The 24431-nt window shown below is 46.7% G+C and overlaps 1 protein-coding gene across 2 annotated transcripts in view; it reads left to right on the plus strand.

Moving 5' to 3' along the window:
* Positions 1–315: 315 nt before the first annotated feature.
* Positions 316–24431, plus strand: part of LOC143981590 (V-set domain-containing T-cell activation inhibitor 1-like) — a 33796-nt gene continuing 9680 nt past the window's right edge. For both annotated transcript variants that reach the window (XM_077479566.1, XM_077479567.1), the window contains exons 1-4: positions 316–466; positions 8037–8112; positions 18549–18965; positions 22010–22288. In XM_077479566.1, coding sequence (XP_077335692.1) covers positions 8061–8112; positions 18549–18965; positions 22010–22288 — 748 coding nt within the window. In that variant the 5' untranslated portion in view covers positions 316–466; positions 8037–8060. The remainder of the gene's footprint in view (positions 467–8036; positions 8113–18548; positions 18966–22009; positions 22289–24431) is intronic.

The raw sequence follows: 24431 nt of genomic DNA on the forward strand, positions 1-24431 counted from the left end.
GATAGATAGATAGATAGATAGATAGATAGATAGATAGATAGATAAATGGTGAATAGATAGATTAGATAATATATAGATGGTGACTGGTATCACCTCTACTTTATACATACTTACTATATTATTGTTGGTTTCTTTAGCTTACTGCACTCAGCTCTGGTCAATAGAAGATTCTCTGTTCAACCAATCAGAATTCACTCTGCAAAAGTGAGACCAGTGTGTGATGAATACCAACTGGTTGCTATGGGTTACAGCACTTTAATAAAGTTAAAGAGTCTGGAGTGACAGATGGGTGTCATCATACACAGGTGACACAGGTGAGGGTGGCTCAGCGTGGCGATATGTGACTGGCCGCCTCCGGCACACACGGCTCCCCCGGGTCCCCTCTCTCTCCACATCCCCCAGCTAGAGATGTAATTATCAGCAGATGGTTCTCCGTCATCCCAGAGAGGAGACTCTGCATAGAAAGGTGAGAGAATTTCATTCTTCTTATATCTATATTCAATATCTGTATCCTGAATATTCCACATCTGTATCCCATCTTCTATATCTGTATCCTGAATATTCCGTATCCCATCTTCTATATCTCTATCCTGTATCCTGAATATTCCATATCTCATCTAATATATCTGTATCCTTAATATTCCGTATCTTATCTTCTATATCTGTATCCTGAATATTCTGTATCTCATCTTCTATATCTGTATCCTCAATATTCCACATCTCATCTTCTATATCTGTATCCTGAATATTCCGTATCCCATCTTCTATATATCTGTATCCTGAATATTCCATATCTCATCTTCTATATCTGTATCCTGAATATTCCGTATCTTATCTTCTATATCTGTATCCTGAATATTCCATATCTTATCTTCTATATCTGTATCCTGAATATTCCGTATCTCATCTTCTATATCTGTATCCTGAATATTCCGTATCCCATCTTCTATATATCTGTATCCTGAATATTCCATATCCCATCTTCTATATCTGTATCCTGAATATTCTGTATCTTATCTTCTATATCTGTATCCTGAATATTCCATATCCCATCTTCTATATCTGTATCCTGAATATTCTGTATCTTATCTTCTATATCTGTATCCTGAATATTCCATATCCCATCTTCTATATCTGTATCCTGAATATTCCGTATCTTATCTTCTATATCTGTATCCTGAATATTCCGTATCTCATCTAATATATCTGTATCCTGAATATTCTGTATCTTATCTTCTATATCTGTATCCTGAATATTCCATATCTCATCTTCTATATCTGTATCCTCAATATTCCACATCTCATCTTCTATATCTGTATCCTGAATATTCCGTATCCCATCTTCTATATATCTGTATCCTGAATATTCCACATCTTATCTTCTATATCTGTATCCTGAATATTCCGTATCCCATCTTCTATATATCTGTATCCTCAATATTCCACATCTCATCTTCTATATCTGTATCCTGAATATTCCGTATCCCATCTTCTATATCTGTATCCTGAATATTCCGTATCCCATCTTCTATATATCTGTATCCTGAATATTCCATATCCCATCTTCTATATCTGTATCCTGAATATTCTGTATCTTATCTTCTATATCTGTATCCTGAATATTCTGTATCTTATCTTCTATATCTGTATCCTGAATATTCCATATCTCATCTTCTATATCTGTATCCTGAATATTCCGCATCTCATCTTCTATATCTGTATCCTGAATATTCCGCATCTCATCTTCTATATCTGTATCCTGAATATTCCGTATCCCATCTTCTATATATCTGTATCAAGAATATTCCGTATCCCATCTTCTATATATCTGTATCCTGAATATTCCATATCCCATCTTCTATATCTGTATCCTGAATATTCCGTATCCCATCTTCTATATCTGTATCCTGAATATTCCGTATCCCATCTTTTATATCTATCTGTATCTATCAACTGGTTCTAAATATTCCATATATATATATTTCTTCTTCCATATTTGTATACAACAAATGATTCTTTGTATATATAAATAATGTTACTTTGTGTATCTCCCTATCTCCATCTGAACAATTTTTATAAAAACTATTATTTTGTATCTATCGCCTGTCTGATCAACGTTTATAAACAATGTTACTTTGTAGCTCTCTATGTCAGTCTATCTATCTAGTACAAAGTATATTTGATGGATAGATGTACCTGTGTGTGCAGAACAAAGCTCTACCTCTATCTATACTATCATCATAAATATGTTTTATTGCCACTTGTCTCCTGCAGTGTAATTCCATATATGTATAACTGTATTATGTGTGTATATATATATATATATACCTACAGTATCTCACAAAAGTAAGTACACCCCTCACATTTTTGTAAATCTTTTCTTCTATCTTTTCATGTGACAACACTGAAGAAATGACACTTGTCTACAATGTAAAGTAGTGAGTGTACAGCTTGTATAACAGTGTAAATTTCCTGTCCCCTCAAAATAACTCATCACACAGCCATTAATGTCTAAACCGCTGGCAACAAAAGTCAGGACACCCCTAAGTGAAAATGTCCAAATTGGGCCCAAAGTGTCAATATTTTGTGTGGCCACCATTATTTTCCAGCACTGCCTTCACCCTCTTGGGCATGGAGGTCACCAGAGCTTCACAGGTCACCACCCGAGGTCCTCTTCCCCTCCTCCATGATGACATCACGGAGCTGGTGGATGTTGGAGACCTTCCCCTCCTCCACCTTCCGTTTGAGGATGTCCCACAGATGATCAATAGGGTTTAGGTCTGGAGACATGCTTGGCCAGTCCATCACCTTTACCCTCAGCTTCTTTAGCAAGGCAGTGGTGGTGTTGGAGGTGTGTTAGGGGTGGTTATCATGTTGGAATACTGCCCTGCGGCCCAGTCTCTGAAGGGAGGGGATCATGCTCTGCTTCAGTATGTCACAGTACATGTTGGCATTCATGGTCCCCTCAATGATCTGTAGCCCCCCCAGTGCCGGCAGCACTCATGCAGCCCCAGACCATGACACTCCCACCACCATGCCTGACTGTAGACAAGACACACTCGTCTTTGTACTCCTCACCTGGTTGCCCCCACACACGCTTGTCACCATCTGACACCAAATACGTTTATCTTGGTCTCATCAGACCACAGGACATGGTTCCAGTAATCCATCTCCTTAACCCTCATACACACGATCGGATTTTCGGATGAGAATTGCGTGTTAACAGACCGTTGGCAGAAAATCCTACCATTTTGTACGCGCCCATCGGACAATTGTTGTCGGGTTTTCCGTGGACAAATGTTGGATGGCAGGCTCTAAAATTTTCCGCGGACAACAGTCTGTTGTCGGATTTTCCAATCGTGTGTACACAAGTCCGTCAGACAAAAGTCCAAAGTACAAACACGCATGCTCGGAATCAGTGCTCACCAAACACAACATTAGCAGAAGGTGCCCAAACGGTGGCGCTAAAGAGCTGAAAAGCCACCTAGTACATCACTACGTTCATGTTTGTTGGCCGACAATTGTGTGCCGAATGTATGCAGGACAAGTTCCCAGCCAACGCCCTTCCGGACAAAAGTCTGACATTTTGTCTGCTGAAAATCCACTCATGTGTATGAGGCTTTAGTCTGCTTGTCTTCAGCAAACTGTTTGCAGGCTTTTCTTGTGCATCATCTTTAGAAGAGGCTTCCTTCTGGGATGACAGCCATACAGACCAATTTGATGCAGTGTGTGGCGTATGGTCTGAGCACTGACAGGCTGACCCCCCCCCCCCCCCACCCCTACAACCTCTGCAGCAATGCTGGCAGCACTCATACGTCTATTTCCCAAAGACATCCTCTGGATATGACGCTGAGCACGTGACCTCAACTTCTTTGGTGGACCATGTCGAGGCCTGTTCTGAGTGGAACCTGTCCTGTTATACCGCTGTATGGTCTTGGCCACCTTGCTGCAGCTCAGTTTCAGGGTCTTGGCAATCTTCTTATAGCCTAGGCCATCTTTATGTAGAGCGACAATTCTTTTTTTCAGAAACCCTCGGAGAGTTCTTTGCCATGACGTGAAATGTTGAACTTCCAGTGACCAGTATGATAGAGTGAGAGCGATAACACCAAATTTAACACACCTGCTCCCCATTCACACCTGAGACCTTGTAACACTAACGAATCGCATGACACCGGGGAGGGAAAATGGCTAATTGGGTCCGATTTGGACATTTTCACTTAGGGGTGTACTGACTTTACTGACAGCGGTTTAGACATTAATGGCTGTGTGTTGAGTTATTTTGAGGGGACGGCAAATTTACACTGTTATACAAGCTGTACACTCACTACTTTACATTGTAGACAAAGTGTCATTTCTTCAGTGTTGTCACATGAAAAGAGAGAAGAAAAGATTTACACAGTGGTGTAGTGGTTAGCACTCTCGCCTAGCAGTAAGAAGGGTCGCTGGTTCGTAATCCCAACCACGACACTACCTGCCTGGATTTTGCATGTTCTCCCTGCGCCTGCGTGGGTTTCCTCCGGGTACTCTGGTTTCCTCCCACACTCCGTAGACATGCAGGTAGGTTAATTGGCTTCTGTCCAAAATTGGCCCCTAGTATATGAATGGGGACCTTGGATTGTGGGCTCCTTGAGGGTAGGGACCAATGTGAGTGTGCAATGTACAGGGATAAGGACAATTGTAGACACTCAGGTTGAACTTGGTGGACTGGTGTCTTTATTCAACCTTACTAACTATGAAAATGTGAGGGGTGTACTTACTTTTGTGAGATACTGTATATGCATATTCGGCAGCGCAGTGCCTTAGTGGTTAGCACTTCTGCCCTGCAGTTCTGGAGTCCTTGTTTTGAATGCTGGCCAGCATATTATCTGAATGGAGTTCGCATGTTTCTTCTCACACTCCAAAGACACGCTGGTAGGTTAATTGGGTGCTATCTAAATTGACCCTAGCATGCGGGGGTAGGCCCTTAGATTGTAAGCTCCTTGGGGGGCAGGGAATCATGTGACTGTTCAATATGTAAATCACCGTGTAAAACTTTTGTCACTATATAAATGCCTAATACATGAAAACAAAAAAAGAAAACTACGGGACCTTGAAGGTGTCAAGAAAAAAAAAAAAAGAGTGATATTTTTTAACCACTTGGGTACCGCGCTATTGCCGAATGACGGCATTAGCGCGGACCTAGATTTCCGGGACTACGTCTATTGACGTCGTCCCGGTTACGAGCGGCCTGCGCGCCCCCTGAGGGGCGCGCGCGGCGCGCTCTGTGATCGGCGAGTCTATGAGACTCGCCTGATCACCGATCCGTGCAAGGGGTCGATCCCGACCCCTTATCACGTGATCAGCTGTCAGCCAATGACAGCTGATCATGTGATAGAACGGAGCCGGTAATCGGCTATTATTCCTCCTCGCGCTGACAGCGCGAGGAGAAAAAAAAAAAGCCGATCACCGGCGGCCGTGATCGGGACATCAGTCCCGATCACGGCCAGCAATGCAAGGCACCACATGCCACCTGCCAGTGCCCACCTGCCTCCCGCAGTGCCATCCTGAAGGATAAATAAAAGTAAAAGTAAGTGCCCCCCGTCTGTGCCCATAGTGCCCACAGTGCCACCCACAGTGCCACCCACAGTGCCACCCACAGTGCCACCCCACAGTGCCACCCACAGTGCCACCCACAGTGCCACCCAATCTGCCTCAAAGGTGCTGCACCCCAGTGCCGCCCATCAGTGCCCAGCAGTGCCGCCCATCAGTGCCCAGCAGTGCCGCCCATCAGTGCCCAGCAGTGCCACCTATCAGAGCCACCTATCAGTGCCACCTATCAGTGCCCATCAGTCCCATCTATCTGTGGTACCTATCAGTGCCCATCCGTGCCACCCATCCGTGCCACTTATCCGTGCCACCCATCCGTGCCATCTTATCTGTGCCCATCTTTGCCCATCAGTGCCGCCTTATCTGTGCCCATCGGTGCCGCCTTATCTGTGCCTATTAGTGCCGCCTTAACTATGCCTATCAGTGCCCACCAGTGCAGCCTATCAGTGCCCACCAATGCAGCCTATCAGTGCCCACCAATGCAGCCCATCAGTGCCCACCAATGCAGCCTATCAGTGCCCACCAATGCAGCCTATCAGTGCCGCCTTATCAGCGCACTTCAATGAAGGAGAAAAATTACCCGTTTGAAAAATTTTATAACAAACTATTAAAACATGATTTTTTTTTTTTTTTTTTGCATCTTTTTTTGCTTGTTTAGCAAAAAATAAAACTCCCAGCTGTAATTAAATACCACCAAAAGAAAGCTCTATTTGTGGGAAAAAAATGATAAAAATTTCATTTGGGTACAGTGTTGTATGCCCGCGCAATTGTCATTCAAAGTGCATCAGCGCTGAAAGCTGAAAATTGGTCTGGGACTGAGGGGGGTTTAAGTGCCCAGTAAGCAAGTGGTTAAAAATAAAAAATTAGTTTTATTAATAACAAAAAAAAAATAATTGTCATAAAAAATCCCTTGTTGCATATCAAATTAATTTCGTATACAAATACAGACACTACCGCTCTACATGTTTCGCTTCGAGTGGGCTTCTTCAGGAGGCACTGGAGTGCTGCATGAAATGATTACTACAAGAAATAGTGAAAGAAGACCGAATAGGAATGAGTTAATTTACAATATTTTATTTTGTAAATTAAAGCTAATTACAAAAAGGGGCGGACTGACAACTCACGGGGCCCTCGGGCAATAGGAGAAGATTATGGGGGGCCCCAGGGAAATAGGAGATTATGGGGGGTCCCCAGGCAATAGGAGAAGATTATGGGGGGGCCCCAGAGCAATAGGAGATTATGAGGGTCCCCCAGGCAATAGGAGAAGATTATGGGGCCCCAGGGCAATAGGAAATTATGGGGCCCCCGGGCAATAGGAGAAGATTATGGGGCCCCAGGGCAATAGGAGAAGATTATGGGGCCCAAGGGCAATAGGAGAATATGGGGGGCCCCCAGGCAATAGGAGATTATGGGCCCCCCCCTGGGCAATAGGAGATTATGGGGCCACACAGTATACATACACACACATACAGTATACACAACACACAGACACACAGTATACACACACAGAATACACATATACACACCGAAAAGGTACTGGAGAGGCGGGGCAGCTATAATCTTGGGATTTTTTTTAAAAGACACAGAATTTTATATACTGTCCCTGGTTTTATTGAGGCTGGCAACCCTGATAGGGCCCCTTAGTGGCATGGGGCCCTCGGGCAGTGCCCGAGTGCCCGAATGGTCAGTCCGCCCTTGATTACGAGTTATCAAAATATCGGTGTAGGAACGTACAATTGTTTTATATTAATTTCAACAGAAAAATATCTGTTACAATCAAAAAATATTTTTGAAGTACAGACGGACCTACCGGGTATGAATGATTGCAAATAAAACGCCAAAGCGTTCAGTTTCTGAATACTCCAAGCAGATATCTTCAATGTTAGGAATAGAGTGACCACAGGGGGGGGGAGATGTAAATATAAACTGAGTAGATCCTATAAAGGAAACACACAGTGGGACCTCGGTCTACGAGTAACGCAGTTAACGGGCGTTTTGAAAAACGAGGCTTTCCGAGTTCAGCCCAGCTGTCTCCAAGTATTTCCGAGGCTCTCCGCCGCCCCCCCCCCCACCTCTGGACACATATGGTATTGCATGTAATAGAAGTCAATGCAGACAAATTATCTTGGTTTCCATTGACTTCTATGGGGAAACTCGCTTTGATATGTGAGTGCTTTGGATTACAAGCGTTCTCCTGGAACGGATTATGCTCGCAATCCAAGGTTCCACTGTATATGTATATGTAGATATATATATGGATATACCGAACATATCCCAATTGCCCATCAACAGTATATATCTCTATATGGATATACCGAACATATTTCAATTGCCCATGAACAGTATATATCTATATAGTATTCCAAAATGTAACCCAATTAACACTATAGATATATATAAATGCCGATATACTATATAAATAAAGTATTATAGCTGTCCTATATTTACAGGGCAATTCCAACTGTGAGCTGTAGATGGCGCTGCTATACACTGCTCTGGCAATCAGCCTCCTCCTCTACCTGGCAGGTGAGTCTCTGTCTACCTGCGCGGTGTTGTGTATGGAGGGACTGCTGTCCTCCTGCTGTGGGATAAAAAGTTACAAATATCAAATATTTACACAGGTCGTGGTACTGTTCAAACATGTAAATCATAGAGATGAATGTCCCCATGAATGTCCCCATGAATGTCCTAATGAATGTCCCCATGAATGTCCCCATGAATGTCCTCATGAATGTCCCCATGAATGTTCTCATGAATGTCCCCATGAATGTCCCCATGAATGTCCTCATGAATGTCCCCATGAATGTTCTCATGAATGTCCCCATGAATGTCCTCATGAATGTCCCCATGAATGTCCTCATGAATGTCCCCATGAATGTCCTCATGAATGTCCACATGAATGTCCCCATGAATGTTCTCATGAATGTCCTCTTGAATGTCCCCATGAATGTCCCCATGAATGTCCTCATGAATGTCCCCATGAATGTCCTCATGAATGTCCCCATGAATGTCCTCATGAATGTCCCCATGAATGTCCCCATGAATGTCCCCATGAATGTCCTCATGAATGTCCCCATGAATGTCCACGTGAATGTCCCTATGAATGTCCTCATGAATGTCCCCATGAATGTCCTCATGAATGTCCTCATGAATGTCCCCATGAATGTCCCCATGAATGTCCTCATGAATCTTCTCATGAATGTCCACATGAATGTTCCTATGAATGTCCTCATGAATGTCCCCATGAATGTCCTCATGAATGTCCCCATGAATGTCCCCATGAATGTCCCCATGAATGTCCCCATGAATGTCCTCATGAATGTTCTCATGAATGTCCACATGAATGTCCCCATGAATGTCCTCATGAATGTCCTCATGAATGTTCTCATGAATGTCCTCATGAATGTCCCCATGAATGTCCTCATGAATGTTCTCATGAATGTCCTCATGAATGTCCCCATGAATGTTCCCATGAATGTCCTCTTGAATGTCCCCATGAATGTCCCCATGAATGTTCTCATGAATGTCCTCTTGAATGTCCCCATGAATGTCCCCATGAATGTCCTCATGAATGTCCCCATGAATGTCCCCATGAATGTCCCCATGAATGTCCTCATGAATGTCCCCATGAATGTCCCCATCAATGTCCTCATGAATGTCCTCATGAATGTCCCCATGAATGTCCTCATGAATGTCCCCATGAATGTCCCCATGAATGTCCTCTTGAATGTCCCCATGAATGTCCTCATGAATGTCCTCATGAATGTCCCCATGAATGTTCTCATGAATGTCCCCATGAATGTCCTCATGAATGTCCTCATGAATGTCCTCTTGAATGTCCCCATGAATGTTCTCATGAATGTCCTCATGAATGTCCCCATGAATGTTCTCATGAATGTCCCCATGAATGTCCCCATGAATGTTCTCATGAATGTTCTCATGAATGTCCCCATTAATGTTCTCATGATTCCAAACAAGTCACGGTGAACTTCATGATTTTTGGGGCAGGATTCAGGCCTCTGCTGACCTGTGCTGCGATGGACACAGCACGAGTTTGCCAGCAGGTTGCAGCCAATGATTTTGGCTGTACACCTGCTGATCGGCTATGGACGATCACAGTTTATAAACACAAGGGGGGGGCATAGGGGTTCCTTTTGCACGGAGCGTGCTCATCCATGCCCTGGACCAGGTGGAGACTGCGATCATGTAAGAACCAAATATTTTGACGGTTCCCTGGCTTGGAAGTAAGCCTTGAAAAGTGTGCGGGAGAAAATGTTAAGTGCCCAGTGTGAGGGGCAAAGACTTTGATGTAGGTTGCATTTAGGAGGGAAGCTGCTGAGCCCGTGCCCTCTTCTACCAGTCCAGCAGACAGGGGCATTGCTAGGTCTACAAAAGATCTGGGGAGAGAGCCCATAGCAGCGTAGTAAAGAAAGTCATATGCTTGGGCGGGCATACACATGTATATACATTAATATATGTGTGTGTGTGTATATATCCCCAGAGGGCCCCCCACTTACATGAGGGTCCCCGGAGAGCCCCCCATTACATCAGGGTCCCCAGAAAGCCCCCCACTTACATCAGGGTCCCCGGAGAGCCCCCCATTACATCAGGGTCCCTGGAGAGCCCCCCACTTACATCAGGGTCCCCAGAGGGCCCCCCCACTTACATCAGGGTCCCCAGAGAGCCCCCCATTACATCAAGGTCCCCAGAGAGCCCCCCACTTACATCAGGGTCCCCAGAGAGCCCCCCAGTTACACCAGGGTCCCCAGAGAGCCCCCTATTACATCAGGGTCCCCAGAAAGCCCCCCACTTACATCAGGGTCCCCGGAGAGCCACCCATTACATCAGGGTCCCCAGAGAGCCCCCCACTTATATCAGTGTCCCCAGAGAGCCCCCACTTACAGCAGGGTCCCCGGAGAGCCCCCCATTACATCAGGTTCCCCAGAGAGCCCCCCACTTACATCAGGGTCCCCGGAGAGCCCCCATTACATCAGGGTACCCAGAGAGCCCCCACTTACATCAGGGTCCCCCGTAGAGCCCCCATTACATCAAGGTCCCCAGAGAGCCCCGCACTTACATTAGGTTCCCCAGAGAGCCCCCACTTACATTAGGGTCCCCAGAGAGCACCCCACTTACGTCAGGGTCCCCAGAGAGCCCCCACTTACATCAGGGTCCCCAGAGAGCCCCCACTTGCATCAGGGTCCCCGAAGAGCCCTCCATTACATCAGGGTCCCTAGAGAGCCCCCCACTTATATCAGTGTCCCCAGAGAGCCCCCCACTTACATCAGGGTCCCCAAAGAGCCCCCCATTACATCAAGGTCCCCAGAAAGCCCCCCACTTACATCAGGGTCCCCGGAGAGCCCCCCCACTTACATCAGGGTCCCCAGAGAGCCCCCCACTTACATGAGGGTCCCCAGAGAGCCCCCATTACATCAGGGTCCCCAGAGAGCCCCCCACTTACATCAGGGTTCCAAGAGATCCTCCCCCTTAAAATCGGGGTCCCCAGAGAGCCTCTCCCTTGCATCAGGGTCCCCAGAGAGCCCCCACTTACATCAAGGTTCCCAGAGAGCCTCCACTCCACTTGGGGACCCCTGCAGAGACTCTGGGCTATGGGTCCCAGATTCAGGGCTATAGCCCCAAAAGCCACCCCCTAGCGACACCACTGCCAGCAGACATATCACCTACAGCAGGTGCCACGCTTTATGACTGGCTACAATTTACCTTGCACTAGTCCCTGGTTACCCATAGCAACTGAATTACTCCTTCTTCTTGTCTAGCTGAGTAGACCTTCTGTAGTGGCTGTGCTTCATACACTGCATGTGCTTTACTGACCCTGGTGCTTTTCGCAAGCCAGGAACCTTCACGCACCCCTTTTAACTCAAATAAGCTGTCCAGGCGTACCTCAACAAGGTAGGAGTCCATTATCGGCATCCTACAAGACTTGGTAGTGCTCCAGTCTTTGGGGGTCTTCCAACAGATTACTGGGCACAGCAGTCCCACTTCGTGCTTCATTGACAGCTACAGCAATCTCAAGACAGGAATCAGAGAGGTCACCTCACTTCCAGTGACAGAATGAGGTCCCAAAAAGAAAAGGGGTGATCCCTGGTGCCGCACATCTGCGGAATCCCATGGAGGTGGATACAAAGGCAACTTCAGCCTGGACTCCGACCATGCCACGACCCCAACGTGTTTCGCTCCACTCCCTAGAGCTTCCATCCATGAACAACTTGCTTACTGTTGTGATTAGCCCACAGCAATCACATGGTACCTGGCCACCTGTACCATGTGATTACATGTAGCCAATCACAGATCACAACTACAGGCAAGCTATAGCTATTGCTTATATAGAGATCATCACTATATAAGCAATAACATTGTTAGAAAACAAAAAAAAAATCCCAGATCACCCCCCCCCCCCCCAGAATAGTACAGTGGACCCCGACCCGGCCCCAACGTGTTTCACTCTGCCCCCTGGAGCTTCGTCATGGGGCATGTGCACATAGCGCAGACATCATGCATGCACTTGTTAACTCCTTCTCTCCCGTACCATGTGGCCAGGAGTATGAGGTCTCTGTACCATGGGTTTGGTCCCGATTGCTTTGGGAAACCAACCACTAGGAAGGAAGGTAGGTCACGATCTCCTCGCTACCGAAGGACCTGCCACCTACATAGGGTTGCCACCTCTTCTTCAAATCAAACCTGAACACTTTGCAGTGCACAGCAGTTATTTTTTTTATAGTATAAACTATACATATATTTTCCTATTAAATAACATTTCTAATCATAGGAAATTAACAACAAGAGACCCCCTTTACATCAGAGTCCACAGAGTTCCCCTTTTACATCAGAGTCCACAGAGTTCCCCTTTTACATCAGAGTCCACAGAGTTCCCCTTTACATCAGAGTCCACAGAGTTCCCCTTTACATCAGAGTCCACAGAGTTCCCCTTTACATCAGAGTCCACAGAGTTCCCCTTTACATCAGAGTCCACAGAGTTCCCCTTTTACATCAGAGTCCACAGAGTTCCCCTTTTACATCTGAAGTCGCAGAGTTCCCTTTCACTGTAAGGGGGGACTCTGCAGACTCTGATGTAAGGAAGAACTCTGGGGACTGTGGATGGATGCTCTGGGAACCTTAATTTAAGGGGGAACACTGAGAACTCTGATGTACAAAGAGGACTCTGCTGTAAGGGGGAACACTGTGGCCTCTGGTGGGAAGCGGAACTCTCATGTAAGGGGTGCTCTGAGAACCCTGATTTACCTTAGTGTACTCACTCAGAGGCATGTGAGAGAAGGGGGGAGACTTCAGTCACAGACAGGGATGGATGGTGAGCTCACTCACCCCTTGGCATTCAGCACTTCTCATCCAGATGTATCTGAGGCCGATAGACTTCCAATTTACGCCCCCCCGTTAACCTTTTTTGAGGCACAGCACCGGGGATTGGAGTGTGGGCCGTCACACAGGGTTAGGGGCGGGAGAGAGAGTGCTGGCTTTGGGCAGTGTGAAAGAGAGTGTGACAGACACTCTCAGCTTAGCCAACTGCAACTATCAACTCTGCTGTGAAGCCATAGTGCCAGACTGAATAATGTGTCCGGGTTTCAGGCAGTCTGATACCCGGACGCATGATTCAAAACCCGAACTGTCCGGGTGAATCCTGGACAGGTGACAACCCTACACCTACAGCAGGTGCCACGTTTTATGACTGGTTGCGATGCCCCTTGCACTAGTTCCTGGTTACCTATAATAACTGCATTATTCCTCCTGCTTGTCTAGCGGAGTACACCTTTCCGTAGTGACTTAGCCTTCTACCCCACATGTGCTTTACTGACCCCAGTTCTTTTCATACACGACAAACCTCCATGCACCCCTTTTAGGTGACTTCAGACCAGGCTTAGAACAGTTGTTGAAACTTTACTGAACAATTTGGCGGCAAAGCCCAACGAATACATGGCCCAGGGATACCTCAACAAGGTAGTAGTCCATTAATGGTATTCTCCAAGACGTGGTAGCTCTCTGGTCTCCTGGGGTCTCCTGGGGTCTTCTGGGGTCTTCTGAGGAACCAGCTTGTCCAACTCAGTGCTTCGTGACGGCTACAGCATCTCGAGACAGCAACCAGAGAGAGCCCATCATTCCCCCTAAATTTATATAACAGGGCGGATAGGCAGGGTCCAAAAAGCCCGGGAGCAGTGGTGCAAATCATTAACCCTTCACCAGCCTGGGCCAGCCAACTTCCTGGCTTAACATACTGTAGGTGACTTGCCTACACGCTCATTTTGCTACAAGTTTGATACTTGCCAAGATTCATATCATTTGTTAAAGGACATTCGTATGTTATCACCTGGACATTGTTTTCTTTAATTTGATTGCGTTTATGTATTTATTGGTCACTTTTTAGCACAGTACCTGAATCATATACACTATATTGTCAAAAGTATTGGGACACCTGCCTTTACACGCACATGAACCTGGCAGAGCTGCACGGCGGTGCTTCCTCCTTGCCCAAGAGGAGGAGGGGGTGGGGTCAGTGCACAGCACTCCGTATGTGTGGGTCACCCGGGGAGAGATGCCAGTTGGCGGCACATTGCTTGCAGGGGAACCAAGACACCCGGTGGGCATTCCAGGAACTCTGATTCGCCGGGACTCCTGATTGGGAAATGGTACAAATTGCGGGACGATCGCAGGGACGTTGAGCTATGGGCAAATTAGGCGACCGTAAGGCCCCTGGGAGTGCGAGGCCTTAGGGGACTGCCTAATAATAGAGCCGCCTCTGTCCATAGGGTTCAATATTGAGTTGGCCCCGTCCTTTGCAGCTATAACAGCTTCAACTCTTCTGGGAAGGCCGTCCGCAAGGTTTAGGAGGGTGTCTATAGGAATGTTTGACTGTTCTTCCAGAAGTGCATTTGTGAGGTCAGGCACTGATGTTGGAAGAGAAGGCCTGGCTTGCAGTCTCCGCTCTGATTCATCCCAAAGGTGTTCTATTGGGTTGAGGTCAGGACTCTGTGCAGGCCAGTCAAGTTCCTCCACCCCAAACTCGCTCATCCGTGTCTTTATGGACCTTGCTTTGTGCACTGGTGCGCAGTCATGTTGGAACAGGAAGTCGCCGTCCCCAAACTGTTCCCACAAAGTTGGGAGCACGAAATTGTCCAAAATGTCTTGGTATGCTGACGCCTTAAGAGTTCCCTTCACTGGAACTAAGGGGTCAAACCCAACCCCTGAAAAACAACCCCCCCACCATAATCCCCCCCTCCACCTGACCTCAACCTGATGGAACACCTTTGGATGAATTTGAGTGGAGACTGTGAGCCAGGCCTTCTCATCCAACATCAGCGCCTTGTGGACGGCCTTCCCAGAAGAGGTGAAGTTGTGATAGCTGCAAAGGGTGGAGCCAACTCAATATGGAACCCTATGGACTAAGACTGGGATGTCATTAAAGTTCATGTGCGTGTAAAGGCCGGTGTCCCAATACTTTTGATAATATGTTCTGTTACTATTGGTATCTGATGGTGTACTAGTAGCTCCGTAATCTACCCATTAGCACAATTTCACATAGATTTTTGACCTAAAATTATCGCTTTCACTCTGGCCTGCGTACTGCTGTCTAATATGTGTGGCACTATCATCATTTTTATTGGTGGTGGGTGGTGCTCCATTTTTTGGGGTGGCGGCAAACAAACCAACCGCCACCCCAAATCCCCCCCAATCGGTCGCCACCCCCCCCCCCCCCCCCCCGTCCACCAGCTCCGCACTTACCCCATCTAGGCTGTGGGCACCTTCGGATCCTTCCTGCATCTCCTCCTCCTCGGCGGCCAATACGGTGGCTTCTTCTCTCGGCCAATCGGGTCTCAGGACTCGCTTGCTGATTGGCCGGGAGGAGAATTAGGAAGACAATGAATTTGTCATTGTCACACAACTGGGTGGACTCTGCGCCGCAAGCCCACCCTTTTTTAAAGCCGAATAGAGCCTATGTGTGTCGAAAAAAAAAAAAAACTTTGGAATCCGTGCGTCCGGTGCACTGCATGTAGATTAGGGGCCGGGCTCATGGATTGAAGGGGGGTGGCCCTGTGCCCCTGTGCCCCCCCCAATCCATGATGGACAGGCTGCCACTGATTTTTATATCTCCATACACCCAGCACACGTGTTTGCATGTGCATGTACAAGGCTGCAGGGGGATGTTAAAGTTTTTTTTGTATTTTATTTTTAAATCAGTCTTAGGGGACTATTTAGAAAACATTTGTTGCACGAAATGTCAGGAAGATTCACAGGCTCAATTTCACTGCGTTTTCAAATAGATTGCATCATCAGCTCCATCTAGTGGCCAAAATGTGGAATCGTTTTCTGAAACGCCTCAATGAGCATACATACCGCATTTTGGCCACTAGATGGCGCTGATGATACAGGAGTTAATCTATATATATAAAAAAAAACAAAAAAAAAACAGCGAACTCTTGTTCGGTTTGCATGAATGTGTCTGACGTTTGTACAATAATTTTTTTAGACATTATTTCCTTCTTTTAACGTTTTGATTATCACAAGGGGACTACCCAACTCTAGTCCATGTAATATGTTGGGTTCAAAGCATTTTTTTTTTAAACATTGGCCACTTTGCCGCCTGTGCCACAGTACATTTACTATAAATATATGTGATCCCGTCTGGGTTAGGAGCATGCAGTGCACCCCCTGGAGCTCCCCTCATGTGACCACCCTGTCCGTAGGGCACAGCAGATTGCTGTTGCCAGTAACCCCGTATCATGTGATTGTTATGATTGGTCACAGTGATCACATGATGATAACAATGGAAACAACTTGTCATGAATGGCTTTCCATCCATGAACAGCTTGCCTATAGTTGTGATCTGGGATTAGCCCACAGCAATCACATGGTGCCTGGCTACCTGTACCATGTGATTACCTGTAGCCAATCACAGATCACAACTATAGGCAAGCTGTTCATGAATGGGAAACCCAGCTATAGCTATTGCTTATATAGAGATCATCACTATATAAGTCAGCCTTTCTCAACCTTTTCAACACAGAGGAACCCTTGAAATAGTTCTCCGGTCTTGGGGGGGGGGGGGGGGGGGGCCCTGCTGAAAATGAGAAATCTACAACTCATGATACATTAGTGTGATGGTCAGTGGGAAGAATGGTCCTCACACTTGTGGTCATTGGGAAGAATTACCCCCTTACAGATAGCTAAAAAGATCAATGGTGTGAGTGGGAATTTATCTGAGAGGCAGAAATTGCCCAATGCTGAAGGAACCCCTACAAGCTCTGGAGGAACCCTGGTTGAGAATCACTGATAAAAGCAATAATATTGTTAGTGATAAAAAAAAAAAAAATCCCAGCTCAACCCCCCCAGCCAGAGTAGTACAGTGTCACTAGAGTGACACTTAAGCCGCGTACACACGGGCGGACTGTATGGCGTACTTAGTCCGTCGAAACACATTTCAGTGGACAGTCCGCTCGTGTGTGGGCTTCAGCTGACTTTTTCAGCGTGCAGTCCGGCGTACTAAGTATTTCGGATTGTTCGAAATTCTGTCCGTCGTACTTTGGTTTCAGCGGACAATCCGCTCGTCAGTAGGCTAGTTCGACGGACTAAGAATGGCGCATGCCCAGAAAGGATTTACACGGCGGAAGGTTGCATTGCTGTGTATTGGACTTCCTATTTCTAGTCCCGTCGTACGTGCTGTACACGTCATCGCGCAAGCTTTCGACGGACTGTTTATGCATCCGTGTGTGGTCAAGTCCGTTCATTCGAAAGTAGGACGGACTGTCCGTCGGATTGTATGACGGACTAAGTAGGCCATACAATCCGCCCGTGTGTACGCGGCTTTAGCTACTCTTACTACAGGATGTAAAAAAAATTAAAAATTGCAAAATAAGAAAAACGAAAAAAAAGAAAAAAAAAAGAAAAATATAATAACAAAAAATGTTAACTTTAAAAAAAAAATTGTCAGTTTTATGAAGTTGTAATTTTTGTCATATTTTTTCGGGAAACGGAAGAAATTAAATAAAAAATGTTTTTTTCCCCCGCAATTTTTTTTTTTTTTACATAGCATCTCCAGTCAGGGTCCCTTATCACCGCCACACCAGTCATATGATGACGCTTTACAGCACTGGTGACAGTATGTAAAAAAAAAAATCGTGGGGAAAATTTTTTTTTTATTATTTAATTCCTTAATTTTCCCCAAAAATTGTGACGCAAAAATTACAACTTAAAAAATCTCGCCATGCCTCTTACTAAATACCTTGGACTGTCTACTTTCCAAAAATTGGTCATTTGGGGGGGGGGGGGGTTATTTGTACTTCCCTTACATTTTCGGGCCTCAAGAAATGAGATCGTCCGTCCGTACATCAGGAATGATCAATTTTCACATATATATCCCATAGTCTGTGGACTCAATAACTTTCACACAAACCAATTGTTATACACATATTGGGATTTTTTTTTTTTTTTTTTACCAAAGAAACATGGCAGAATCGTTTTTGGCCTAAATTTTGTGAAGAAATTTGATTGGATATTATTAGTATTATTATTATTGGATATGCTTTATAACAGAAAGTTGAAAACATATATATATATTTTTTCGAAACTTTCATTCTTATTACGTTTATATAAGAAAAAATAAATAAAAACCCCAATAGTGATCAAATTCCACCAAAAGAAAGCTGAATTTGAGTGAAAAAAAAAAAAAATGATAGAAATGTCATTTGGATACAGTGTTGCATGACGGAACAATTACCAGCTAAAGTAGCGCAATACTGATCCTGGTAATGAAGGGGGTAACACCTTCCAGAGTTCAAATGGTTAAGATGTTATCTTGTCTTATGGTCTGCCTGAATTTACAAATTTAGGAAGAGTTCATTCTTCTATCTCATAAACTGGCAGGGCTGCAGTTTCTTGTGTTGTTCAGTTATTGAATGATGACTTTTATTCCTTAATTCCCCTCCCCCCCCCCCCAGAATGTGACTATGCGATCCCCAAACCCCAGTATGAAGAGGTCCGTGTACCCCGATACGGCAATGCCAGCCTGCCCTGCCATTTCACCTTCATCGAGAACACCTACGACCTGGGCACCAGCTGGCACCGGGAGGACATAGTGGAGGAGATTGAGGTGGAAGACATTCAGGCGTACATTCAGCAGACGTACGAGTACAAAGAACCTCAGCTGGTCTACAGCTTCCATAAAGAAAAGGAGGACTTTTCAGAGCAGAGCCAAGTCTACTATGACCGCATCAGGGTTGATGTCAACGAGATCGCCGAAGGTGACGTGACGCTGCACATGCACAATGTGGACTTTCCGGATGAGGGGTTGTACACATGTAAGGCCATCAGCCCACACGGCAAAGGAGAGACTAAACTGAAACTCATTGTAGAAGGTAAAATTATTCCAAGGAATGGTGCTCAGAGGTGGGTAGGGGGTGGAACCAAGGAATGGTACTCGGAGGTGGGTAAGGGGTGGAACCAAGGAATGGTACTCGGAGGGGGGTAGGGAGTGGAACCAGGGAATGGTGCTCGGAGGTGGGTAGGGGGTGGAACCAAGAAACGGTGCTCGGAGGTGGGTAGGGGGTGGAACCAAGGAATGGTGCTCAGAGGTGGGTAGGGAGTGGAACCAAGGAACGGTGCTCGGAGGTGGGTAGGGGGTGGAACCAAGGAACAGTGCTCAGAGGTGGGTAGGGGGTGGAACCAAGGAACGGTACTCGGAGGTGGGTAGGGGGTGGAACCAAGGAACGGTACTCGGAGGTGGGTAGGGGGTGGAACCAAGGAATGGTGCTCGGAGGTGGGTAGGGGGTGGAACCAAGGAATGGTGCTCAGAGGTGGGTAGGGAGTGGAACCAAGGAACGGTGCTCAGAGGCAGGTAGGGAGTGGAACCAAGGAACGGTACTCAGAGGCAGGTAGGGAGTGGAACCAAGGAATGGTGCTCGGAGGCAGGTAGGGGTGGAACCAAGGAATGGTGCTCAGAGGCAGGTAGGGGTGGAACCAAGGAATGGTGCTCAGAGGCAGGTAGGGGTGGAACCAAGGAATGGTGCTCGGAGGCAGGTAGGGGTGGAACCAAGGAATGGTGCTCAGAGGCAGGTAGGGGTGGAACCAAGGAATGGTGCTCGGAGGTGGGTAGGGGGTGGACACAAGAGGTGACTCAGAAGGAGGGAGTTCCTGCACCTATTCTCTGAGAAAAAAAGCCCTGCATACACTATTATTATTATTATTATTATACTTTTATATAGCTCTGACGTGTACTGCAGTGCCGTACAGAGAACACTGAGACAGTCACATCAGTCTCTGCACCAGAGGAGCTTACATTCTAATGTCCCTCCACAGTCACACACTCAGGGATTTTTTTTCAGTAGGAACACGGGGGAACACAGTTCTGGCGCCTCCAGCTCTGAATGTATGTAATGGCAAGGGGTGCTGCGGTGTACTGGAGGGTCTATTGATGTTGTCTGCTGGGGGATCTATTGTTGCTGGAGGGGATCTATTTTTAGAGGGAGAGAGTCTGTTGTTGCTGGGGAGGTCAGTTGTCCCTGGTGGGGGATCTATTGTTGCTGGGGTACTCTTATGCTACTAGGAGACAATTGTTTCTGGGAGACATCTACTGTTGAGGGAGAGGTCTATTGTTGCTAGCTGTTCAGACTCTATTGTTGCTGGGGGTGCTCAACTGTTGCTGGCTACAGGGGATCTATTTTACTTCCTATCATTAACAAATTACATACAAATTACTTAGCACCACAAATTGATACTTGATTCTGTATCCATTACTGAGAGGTGGGTAGGGGGGTGGAACCAAGGAATGGTACTTAGAGGTGGGTAGGAGTGGAACTAAGGAATGGTGCTCGGAGGTGGGTAGGGGGTGTAACCAAGGAATGGTGCTCGGAGGTGGGTAGGGGTGGAACCAAGGAATGGTGCTCGGAGGTGGGTAGGGAGTGGAACCAAGGAATGGTGCTCTGAAGTGGGTAGGGGTGGAACCAAGGAACGGTGCTCGGAGGTGGGTAGGTGGTGGAACCAAGGAATGGTGCTCAGAGGTGGGTAGGAGTGGAACTAAGGAATGGTGCTCGGAGGTAGGTAGGGAGTGGAACAAAGGAATGGTGTCCGGAGGTGGGTAGGGGGTGGAACCAAGGAATGGTGCTCGGAAGTGGGTAGGGGGTGGAACCAAGGAATGGTGCTTAGAAGTGTGTAGGGGTGAAACCAAGGAACGGTGCTCGGAGGTGGGTAGGTGGTGGAACCAAGGAATGGTACTCAGAGGTGGGTAGGAGTGGAACTAAGGAATGGTGCTCGGAGGTGGGTAGGGGGTGTAACCAAGGAATGGTGCTCAGAGGTGGATAAGGAGAGGAACAAAGGAATGGTGCCTGGAGGTGGGTAGGGGGTGGAACCAAGGAATGGTGCTCGAAGGTGGGTAGGGGGTGGAACCAAGGAATGGTGCCCGGAGGTGGGTAGGGGGTGGAACCAAGGAATGGTGCTTGGAAGTGGGTAGGGGGTGGAACCAAGGAATGGTGCTTAGAAGTGGGTAGGGGTGAAACCAAGGAACGGTGCTCGGAGGTGGGTAGGGGGTGGAACCAAGGAATGGTGCTCAGAGGTGGGTAGGAGTGGAACTAAGGAATGGTGCTCGGAGGTGGGTAGGGGGTGTAGCCAAGGAATGGTGCTCGGAGGTGGGTAGGGAGTGGAACCAAGGAATGGTGCTCGGAGGTGGGTAGGGGTGGAACCAAGGAATGGTGCTCAGATGTGGGTAGGGAGTGGAACCAAGGAATGGTGCTCTGAAGTGGGTAGGGGTGGAACCAAGGAATGGTGCTCAGAGGTGGGTAGGGGGTGGAACCAAGGAATGGTGCTCGAGGGAGGTAGGAGTGGAACCAAGGAATGGTGCTCAGGGGCAGGTAGGGGTGAAACCAAGGAATGGTGCTTGGAGGCAGGTAGGGGTGAAACCAAGGAATGGTGCTTGGAGGTGGGTAGGGAGTGGACACAAGAGGTGACTCGGAAGGAGGGAGTTCCTGCACCCATTCTCTGAGAAAAAAAGCCTTGCACACACTATTGTTATTATTATACGTTTATATAGCTCTGACATGTACTGCAGTGCTGTACAGAGAACACCGAGCCAGTCACATCAGTCTCTGCATCAGAGAAGCTTACACTCTAATGCCCCCCCCCCCCCCCACTCTCCTAATATTCAGAATTTCATGACCATTACAGTTACAGATTGAGAAGAGGATCCTGTGAGGTCTTAAAATTTTGGTAAATTGTCAATAATTCAACATTTTGCCTATAACGGTGTGATGGGGACAATCTAGCCTTTGTGATGACCAGAAAGAGCCCCAACAACCCAGTTTTTCCAAAACTCTTCTTCTAGAAGGTCTATATGTTGTATATTCACCTCCCTGTGACCTCAACTGTCCACCCTGACCTTTTGGATATCTTATTTGTTTCCTCCATGCAGAGGAGGAAGAGCCCCCGGTGAAGTTTGACACGGTGGACAATGGCACAGTGGTACGTTGTGTGTCCAAAGGCTGGTATAAGGTTCCCACTGTGCGCTGGTTGAACCGCCGAGAGGAGGACATATCGGAGAACTCCACCGTGGAGGTCCTGGAGCAAATGAAGGATGGTCGCCATAGAGTCTCCTCAACCCTTAGTGGAGTGAAGAGCCACGAGATCTACCGCTGCCTCATCAGAGACGTCCAAAAAGCGAAGAGACCGAGAACCATATACAGGAGGCTAAGTACGGGAAATAGGGAGAGTCATTAAAGGCATATACAGTACATCTACAATCAATGTTAAAATAGATTTTTTTTTAATTGGCTTAGAAGTAGACATGTGCAACTCGTTTCCGGTCCGGAACAAAATTCAGCCAAATTTTGGGTTTTCCGGAGATTCGGATGTATCTGAATTCCTGAATAACAAGAGTAAAGTTTTTTTTGTTAAAATTCATTTAATTTTCTAACGAATTCCAAATTTTCTGAACGATACGAATTTGAATTGGTCATAAATGTATCGACCGATCTGAATCGTGTGTGAAGAAAAGCTGGTTGTTAAGAAGCAGGACGGGAAGCATGCTGGGTCGATGACGTCACAATGGGGCGAGGTCACCTGGAAACGTCATCGGGTGACCCCCGCCCCTTAGTTATTTAATAACTGTGAGACGGTGGAACTGTCAGGCGGTGGGAGCCTTCGTCGGGTGCGGACCACTTTTTTTCTTTCTTCGGGGCCGGCGGCGGAGGTGGCATTTATCATGATTGACACTGGAATTTACTTCAGGGGACTGTTTTTTTTTTAATAATGTAATTATCAGAGACCGTGTGAGTTCTTATTTATTTTTGACGCTTTTTTGGTGAATAGGTAGGGGTACAATGTACCCCATACTCATTCACATGGGGGGGGGGGATCTGGGGGTGGCTTACAAATTCTGATTAACCCCCTGCCCACAGACCCCTACAACCACCGTGCAGGGTTATGGGTAAGAGGCCCTTGTCCTTCTCAACATGGAGACAAGGTGTTTCGGGAGGGCAAAGCCCCTGCTCTACCCCAAAGCCTCCCCCAATGTTGAGGGCATGAGGCCTGGTATGGTTCAGTAGAAGGAGAGCTCTCACTCGCCCCCCCCCCTCTCCTAGCCTGCTGGGCTGCATGCTCGTTTAAAGGTCTGGTATGGATTTGGGGGGGGGCCGCACCATTTAAAAAAAAAAAAATTGGCGTGGGGTTCCCATTAAAATCCATACCAAACCCGAAGGCTGCACTGTTTTTTCTTCCTTTATTTTTATTTTTTTATTGCATTCTTTTGTTTACATTCAGCTGTCAGTGGGGGGAAGCCCGCTGACAGCTGATGAGTCATCGGTTGTTAAGAACGCGGCGGCCGGCTTCCCGGCTGCTCCTTAGCAACCAGCTATTCATCACACAGAATTTGGATCAGTCGATAAATTTTCCACTGATTTTGAATTCGAATTCTGAAAATGAATTTGTTAGAAAATGAAAAAAATGAAATGAAACCAAAACGAATTCTGAAATGAATTCACAAAACTAAATTAGTAAAATGTATACGAAATTAAGCACATTTTTCCATTCTCCATATGTCTAAATCACTAGATAGTAAATCTCACCCTTTTTAAAATAATGTAATCTGGGGCTGTTCATTAAATCTCAATGCTGGCCTTCATTTTAATGTGCCCCAGGCGTGGGTAAAAAAAAGCAGCTCTGGTTTTGACCCTCAACGTATACCGCAGTACATCTCCTTTACCTCAAGATGCCCTCAATCTTCGGGGTTAAATGATGCCCTGTGCCAACTCCCAAGACTGAGAAAAAATCTGTAAGAGTGTCGTGACCCCACCCCCTGAGAACAGCACCCTGCGCTCGCCGTGTGTTGATGAGGACAGCAGTGCTGATCATCAGATCAGTGCTGCGCTCTGTATCATCCTGTACCACCCTCCACTAAGAGGAGGAACCCAGCAAATCACAAGATTGGACCTTAAGGGGGGAGGGGCCACCGGCGGGGACAGAGCCTGAGTTGGGCTTTAATAGCTAGATCTTAGGATACACGCGGCTCTTTACTTAAAGTGACCCATGCTCTTTCTGTTCCTAATGTAACACTCCCTATGAATCTCTCTATCTTTTTCCCATCTAAACAAAGACTGATTAGGGTAAACTAAGGGTTAATAAAGGGATCTTCAAACTACGGCCCTCCAGCTGTTGTGGAACTACACAAAAGTGATATGGTCCAGAAATATTTGGACAGAATAAAGGTGGATAAAGCACCTGGACCAGATGGCATCCACCCACGGATCCTAAAAGAATTGAGCTCCGTCATTTCAGAGCCATTGTATCTCATTTTTAGGGACTCATTAATGATAGGGCTAGTACCACTGGATTGGCGC

This window comes from Lithobates pipiens, unplaced genomic scaffold (assembly GCF_037356315.1).
Source record: "Lithobates pipiens isolate NorthernLeopardFrog02 unplaced genomic scaffold, aLitPip1_a1.2 Scaffold_16, whole genome shotgun sequence".
NCBI lineage: Eukaryota > Metazoa > Chordata > Amphibia > Anura > Ranidae > Lithobates > Lithobates pipiens.